The sequence below is a fragment of the Thermobia domestica genome, chromosome 5 (genome assembly GCF_964235325.1).
Source record: "Thermobia domestica chromosome 5, izTheDome1.hap1.1, whole genome shotgun sequence".
In the NCBI taxonomy this organism is placed as follows: Eukaryota; Metazoa; Arthropoda; class Insecta; order Zygentoma; family Lepismatidae; genus Thermobia; species Thermobia domestica.
The window spans coordinates 253,653,406-253,661,739 of NC_137458.1; the positions used below are offsets into that span (position 1 = coordinate 253,653,406).

Here is an 8,334-nt window from a genome sequence, read left to right on the forward strand (position 1 = left end):
CACTTGGCGGGGGCTGGGATCGAATCCGGAACCCCTAGCACCAGAGGTGAACGCTCTACCACTGAGCCACCGCAACCCCCACAGTGATGCATTCATTATACATTGCACAATGCGGGAATTGCATTTTTGATGGTGTATGTGTGCCTTACTTTTCTCTGAAGTGGATAACCACTCTACGCTTCCTTGTATTTGAGATAACGTATGTTGTACTGCATTTTTCCCCACATGGTTGGAAGGCTCTAGCTCTGAAACTATGTACTTTTTCAAATAGGACCATGCCAGTGGCGTAACTAAAAGCTTGGACCTCCCGTAGGCAGCATGGAAAGGAGCCCCTTTCTCCGCGTTTCTATTAGGTTAGAAAAATTTTTTTTCTTTCGGCAGGTATGTCCATGTTAGCCTGTCACATATGGGGGATTGAGTTTCGCGGTGATCACACTACCCGGGAATCGGGGAGGAAGAAAGGACTAGAAAAGGAAGGAAACGGTTTGGGAACATTATATAAGGTACCATCCTGGCTTTTGCCTAGTACGAGTGAGATAAAGGGAAACCTCATTCAGGGTGGGTGGCCTGCAAAACCTCTTACATTATTTGATTGTCTCCACTGAGACCGATCCCACTAAAAGTAAAAAAAAAAAAAAAAAAAAAAAAAGTACAAAAAATTTTTCAGTTTAACAGCCCACAATGCTCTTTAGGCTAAAAAGGACGAATGATTAAGGCAAGTGAATGATAATGGAAGAATCGATGGAATGAGCATATGGAAGGAATCAGGTAAGGTCATGCTTTCCGGAAACTCGAAATGGCACAAAACAAATCGCGTAAAACAGATGGTTAAGCATTGTTAATTATTTGTAGTTTTTTTTTTTTTTTTTTTTTTTTTTTTGGATGTAGTCTTTACTCCTACGTCTTTCTAATAGTTCTAGATTAGAAATATAAATTATATATTAAGTTTGCGATTTAAAGTTACCGTATTTTCATGTAGGGGAGACCGGGACTATTTGAGTATATAAGGGAAAACTCAAAATTTCCAGAAATGACATACTTTAGAGTTTAAATAATTAGGCCATAATCTACGTACATTATTATACGTACAACATATTAAAGAATAAAGAACCTATTGAATCAGTGAAATTCAAGAAACGAATTTAAATTAAAAATGGCAGAATTTGAGACTAGTAAAAATCACGGGGCTATTTGGGTTTCTTACGGGGTTATTTGAGTATTTCACTGTATCAACATTGTTTACATTAATTACATTAGTGTTCATGTATATTCTTAAATTATACTCTTTTTTATGTAATTTGTAAAAAAAAAAAAAAAAAAAAACTTCATAGTAAAAGAAAATAAGTGTAGCAATTCTTTAGGAAAGAGTTTTAAGGATAAGCTAAAACTTCTTCAGCGATATAATAATACAAGACTATTAATTTTCTTATATATTACATAATACCTTACACGTATAGATTTATCTTAGAATGGTTTGACTTATATCCTTTGAAATAAACACTTGTAAAAGCAAACGAGAGAAAAGAGAACTTCTGGCAGAATAATATAAAAAGAAACTTCGGATAGTTTTTACATTTTCTTCATTTATTTTCAGTAAACAGAAAGAATACATAGTAATGAAAACTGTAGTTGAAATTCAACTGTTAAAATAAAAATGAACTCACAATAAGATTTATGTTCAAAATCAGTTTTAGGAGTAGTCTTTTCAATTAAAATTAAATGTATAGGAAAACAAAAATCTAAACATGCTGAAGAAAGCAAAGCGCATAAAAATTATTTTCTATGCAAGCTTATGAGAAATCACTAATTTCTTGAAACTCGGAAGTACGAGACAATGAAGGTTACCAAGAAATGTGTAACCCAGAGGCACTTGCTGCACACAAACTGTTTTTCCGCCCGTAAGATTCAACACATGTCTCATGGTACCACTGTTTTCAATGTTTGCAGCGATTCCATTCTTCTTTGCTCACTGGTTCTTTACAATAATACTTCACCTTAGAGAATCATTGATTTTTACATTGTTCTTGTATTTATTCTAATCATTATCATCATCACGTGTAGCATATGTAACACTTTAAAGTACGGGTCTACTTATTTTTGTCTTCTTGATGCTTTTCGTCTTCGAGAGGCTTTACCATATCCCCCCTTTATAACTTCCGTTTCGCTCGAAGCTGTTGCACATTTTCTGGAGAAATAAGTAGAGCTGTACTTTGCTTCTTCTTCCTGGAGATACATTTTACATTTTATGTAAGGGTGAGAAAAATTTTCGTCTCTGTACAGCATACGATGAAATTATTGCTCCATCATATGCTGTACATCTTATGTACTCTTAACTATATTTCCTAGACTGGACTTTTAAATTCGATTATCACTTGAACTTTAGGGCTCTAGTGTGCTGATATCATGAAAATACAGTGCTCTATCCAGTGGTATTGTAATACATGAGTGGTGTGAGGTGGCAAGCACATAAGTTCAATGCCATGTTGCTCATAAAATTTGAGAGCTTGTACCGAACAGTGAGAAATATGTCCGCCCAAAATTAACAAACATTTTACCTCATCCAGATTTGTTTGGAAAAAATTCGAACCAGTAAACAAACAGCTCTTTATTAACGTAACCACTATCTGATAAGGAAACTTGAGAAGTCGGTTGTAGATTGTTTACAAATTCTTCATTAATACGCTCATCTTTAAAATATTAAATCGTGGGATGTATTATCCAACTGCGTTCCAAGCGACTGTCACAATGACATTTTCTCCTCTCTCAACGTAAATACCACAAATTTTCCCACCTTCTTGGCAATGACTTTGCTTCATCCACATCGTATATACGCTGTTGTTTTTATGTTGAGACCAATCGTTGAAATAACAGACTTACTGCTTCCTTATTAACGCCTTCAACACGAGCTCTTGAAAGTCCCTGAGGTTTACGTAATGATAAGTTCGGATGTCTTTTTATCAAAATTGAAAACCAATCTTCACCAGCTGGTTTCTCCAAGGTTGTGGAATTTGATTTATTGTTACATATCGATGCAGAGCTTTACGAATTGTTTCATGGAGCAGCTTAGTCCTTTTCCCGTGAGAGTCACAATTCGCAACACCAACTTCCTCCTGTTCTTTTGTCGGTATTATGGAGTGTCCTATGACATTCAGTTTTGTACTTTGAACTTTCCAATAATATCACTCAAGCTAACTTCACCCTTTCGAACAGTACTTTCCTTCACAAAGTGTCAAAAGGAAAATTGCAGAGCTGTAAAGCTCCACATAAACTTAAATCTCTTTCTGTTATACTTTGCATGGCCTTCTCCATGTCTTCATTATTACACTTGATGCTTGTACCATCGAAAAAGAAAATGAAGTTTTTTGTTTTACATACATGCATCACATAGGATGCCGAACCATAAATACAAAACTAAAATTCATAAATTAAAGATAAAGTTTACACCTGACTCAAATAGCCCCAATTTTTTTTCGACTCAAATAACCCGGTTTTGCATATGCTTACGTACGAACGTACTATTTTCACACGGAACAGAGGAGAGCACGAATAATGGTGATTATAACATGCTGACGTTCTGTTTTACGCGTACGGTAATAATTTTACAACTATATGCATTTACATAGATACAGCACCTTATATTAAACAGACATTATTTTGCAATCAACCTTGCTCAGAATAGTCTCATATTTACAGCAACTGGTAAAAAAGAAGCAAATCAGCGACACATACATCCTTTCCTTTACCAACGAACTCACAAATGAATGCGAGTTCAGCGTACTGATGCGCATATTAAGTGCGCAGTGACATTTTTTTCTTAAGTTTGATCCAAATAGCCCCTTGACTCAAATAGCCCCGATCTCCTCTATGGTAGTTGGTAGATATTTTTGATCTACACATACAGGAAATATAACTACATTATGCATTCAGTAATATTATCGTTCAACTTCCCTATGTGCTAGAGAAATCCAGGGAAAATGAGTCAGGCATAAAGGGAATTTGTAAGGATCAACGTGCATCTTTTGAACTTACACTTCTAAGTTTCAATGACAAGGACTGAACATATATGCACAAAACTATACAGTAAATAGTTTGAATTTGTTTACGTCCCACTTTTATGCTGACTAGGCTAAACGAGACGATTGATGATGAGGAATGAATGAAACGGTGGAATGAAGAAAGTGGGAGAAAACGAGAGACCCCGAGGAAACCCACGCACACGGTGTTTGTCCGCCATAAGGTTCACTTGGCTGGAACAGGGTTTGAACCAGAGGAGAACGCTCTAACACTGAGCCACCGCTACCCAAAGAAATATTTTGAGACAAGAGAGAAAAGCTGTTCTGGAATAGAGACGAGGCGAGAGATCTAAAAAATTTACAAGACACCAATCTTCCTGTACGATAAGACGTTTTCCCGCAGGCAGACCATATAGCCCTTTTTAAAGTCGTAAGTTTGTGTTGTTCTCTTTGACATCGACAAGACATGGAGCGTTCAGTGCACAAAAGGGAATCGAGTCAACTTCGAACAATTTGGACATACGGGGTTTGTCCGGAAAATACGTATAAAAGTTGAATAAGAGGTATTTTACAATTATTCATTTATTACAATATGGTCTCCTTCAAAGTACTCTCCCTTAGACAAGATACACTTCTGCCAACGCCTTTTCCACTGTTGATAACATTGTTGAAAGTCTTCAGTTGGGATGCTCTTCAGTTGGCGTGTCGTTTCTGCCTTGATGGCTTCCACATCTCCTAAGTGCCGCCCCCGAAACACCATTTTGTATTTCTAGAACAGGAAGAAGTCACAAGGGGCTAAATTGGGTGAATAAGGCGGGTGGTCTGTCATGGTGATTGAGCTTCGGGCCAAAAACTCACGCACAACAAGCGACGTGTGAGCGGGCGCATTGTCGTGATGAAGGATCCACCTGCCCCCTTGTGTCAAATCCGGTCGAACTCGGGACACACGAGCTCTGAGACGTCTCAAAACTTCCACGTAAAACTGTCCGTTCACAGTCTGGCCGGGAGGGACTTAACAATGCCCACAGAATCAAAGAAAACAATCAACATTTTCTTCACATTCGATCTTGCTTTTCGCGACATTTTTGGTCTCGGTTCTCCTGGTAGCTTCCATTCCTTGCTTTGAGATTTGAGCTCCACATCGAATTCGCAAAACCAGGACTCGTTTCCAGTGATGACTCGGTTGAGAAAGTCCCCTCTTTCCTTTGCTTCTAACCAATCATCACAGCACTCAACCCTCTTTGCTTTCTGTTCTGGAGTCAAGAGCTTCGGTACGATTTTCGCACACAATTTCTTCATTTCAAGTTTTTGTGTCAGAATTTCATGAACGATTGTTTTGGGAATTGACAGCTCGTCAGCAATCATTCTGACTGTCAATCTACGGTCTTTAAGAACATAAGTCCGAATTCGTTCAACATTTTCATCAGAACTCGATGTCGACAGGCGTCCTGGGCGAGGGTCTCTTTTCACGTCTTCTCGGCCTTCCCGAAACCTCTTTAACCATTTGTTCACGGTTGGTTCTTTCAGAGAATTGTCTCCGTACACTTGTTTCAAACACTCATAAATCTCACGGCCATTCTTACCTTGCTTTGCAAGAAACTTGATGTTGATGCGGTGTTCTTTAATCAGAGAGAGCTCCATTCCGACTTCAGGCGAAATAGGGTAACTTTCAACAAGCAGCCACACACCCCTACTGACACGCAGAGCGCTCTGACTTGAACTGAGCGTTAATGGGATTGGTTACAGCAGTAGTGCCATCCGGCGGTGACTGCAACCTGTAAAATAAAGTTATTATTCAACATTTATACGTATTTTCCGGACAAACCTCGTATTTCATCTTTAAGACCTTTATTTGGAGCCCCTTTCAAAGTTTAAAAGATTGTTGTTTAGATACAGTAAACAACTATTATAATGTTAAAAACAGCCTCAACTTTTGAACGTACTTAAGTGTGCTGTATACCGTACAAACTGTTTTTGTAACAAAACAAGCTTGGTAAAGATCTATGGACACTCCAGCGTTCGCAAATGTATTCATTCGCTCGAATTGCATTCATTGTTGAACATTCTGTACGTACTTCTCCCAAATCCTGTGGATTTGAATAACACTTGTCATTGCTTTTGTTCTTGCAATACTTACGTAATCCAGTGTACATAATTGAGGATGAATGCATTCGTCGGCGGCAATTCAAAACCTGCTATGTGCATTTTGCAGGAGAAGCGAAAAACAGTATCCTGGTTAGATTTTTCGCTTTATAAAAGTGATGTTATAAGTAATATTTGATGCTGCACGTAACTGGTACCTTCTCAAGTTACTTGAAAAGGTATCAAGTTACGTGCAGCATCAAATATTACTTATAACATCACTTTTATAAAGCCAAAAAGCTAACCAGGATACTGTTTTTCGCTTCTCCTGCAAAATGCACATAGCAGGTTTTGAATTGCCGCCGACGATATAATACTAGCTGTAAGCACACAACGTTTCGGGTCTTAATTCAAAATCTAGATAGAGAGAGTAAGCCTAAGTACACCACCACCAGCGCTCCAGCGCTGCAGGCGCCACGACACCACTGCCAACCCATACATCTGACGTGTTGCCAACTACAGGTGTTTCCATTTTTCTGATCACCATCTGTATTTGTGTACAGAGACTGCCATTGCTATTCCTTTCTATGTAAAAAGCTAATGACACATAATTTAGTATCATTAAAAGTTAAAAGATGTATCTTAGTCTGGCTTCCGTTGAAACATTGTCTACTGTTGCCGAGTTGCAAATATAGCCACCCCAGTTTCTTTCGTTTTTAACAGTAAAAGGATAAAAAGCTAAGGATAAAAAGCACCTGCCTGCTTATTTATCTTTTACTGTTATGTAAGCCCACACATTCAACATGTAATATGGGTTGCATATACGTAAGGAGCTTTAAGGAACCGTAAGTTCAGCCTTAGCCGAAAATCGAAAAAAAAAAAAAAAAACGGCTTGATACGCCTCTAGATCTGTTGAAGATCTACATATTTGTGTACAGAGACTACCATTGCTATTCCTTTCTATGTAAAAAGCTAATGACACATAATTTAGTATCATTAAAAGTTAAAAGATGTATCTTAGTCTGACTTCAGTTGAAACATTGTCTACTGTGTCCGAGTTGCAAATATAGCCACCCCAGTTTCTTTCGTTTTTAACAGTAAAGAAGCAACACGAATTTCTTCCTCTTCTTTCTACTTCGGAAAGTCCCAGATAATAGATTATGTTTGTATTCCTAAATTCCTAGATTAAGTAGGAATGTCTGTTAGCTTTTAATTCTCTCAGGAAGTTAGTTTGTACATGTACAATAATTCGTGTTGCAAACTGACCCACAATTTTAAATACAATGCTTCGTGTCATTGCTTCATTTCATTCATATTAGTCGTTCAATATTCAGAATAGCAAACGTCTTGCATTTGACGAGTGTGAACTTAGCAGGATCACTTTTGAAAATTATAAATATTTGCATATCATACATTTGTACTGCGTTTGTACGGGTTTGTACCGTAAAAAGTTTCGTTTGTACCGGACACAAATTCGAAAAAAAAAAAATCAAAAATAAAGTGGTCCTGCTAAGTTCACGTGAACTTAGCAGGATCAGAATACAAATTTCTACAAATCTGAAGATTTTTCTGTACGAATCATTTGTTCTGCGTTTGTACCAGATTGTACCATAAAAAGTTTCATTTGTACCGGTTTCAAATTCGGAAAAATCGAAAAATAAGGTGGTTCTTCTACGTTCACGTGAACATAGCAGAACCACAGATAAATTCCTACAAATTTGATGATTTTTCTGTACGAATCATTTGTACTGCGTTTGTACCGGATTGTACCGTAAAAAGTTTGTTTGTACCCCCTCAAATTCGAAAAAATCGAAAAATAAAGTAGTCTTGCTAAGTTCACGTAAACTTAGTAGGACCAGAATACAAATTTCTACAGATCATAAGATTTTTCTGTACGAAGGTTTGTACTGCGTTTTACCGGATTGTACCGTAAAAATTTTTGTTTGTACCGGTCTCAAATTCTAAAAAATCGAAAAATAAAGTGGTTCTGCTAAGTTCACGTGAACGTAGTAGGACCAGAATAAAAATTTCTACAAATCTGAAGATTTTTCTGTACGAATGGTTTTTCTGCGTTTGTACGGATTGTACCATAAAAATTACCGGTCTCAAATTAAAAAAAATCGAAAAATAAATTGGTTCTGCTAGGTTCACGTGAACGTAGTAGAAGCAAAATACAAATTTCTACAAATCTGAAGATTTATCTGTACGAATCGTTTGTTCTGCATTTGTACGGATTGTA

At 37.3% G+C, this 8,334-nt stretch overlaps 1 protein-coding gene across 1 annotated transcript; it reads right to left on the reverse strand.

Moving 5' to 3' along the window:
• Positions 1–5,003: 5,003 nt before the first annotated feature.
• On the reverse strand, positions 5,004–5,654 carry LOC145685480 (protein GVQW3-like). The gene has a single exon (XM_081757877.1). The coding sequence runs from the start codon at positions 5,652–5,654 to the stop codon at positions 5,004–5,006; it is 651 nt and encodes a 216-aa protein (XP_081614003.1).
• Positions 5,655–8,334: the final 2,680 nt, after the last annotated feature.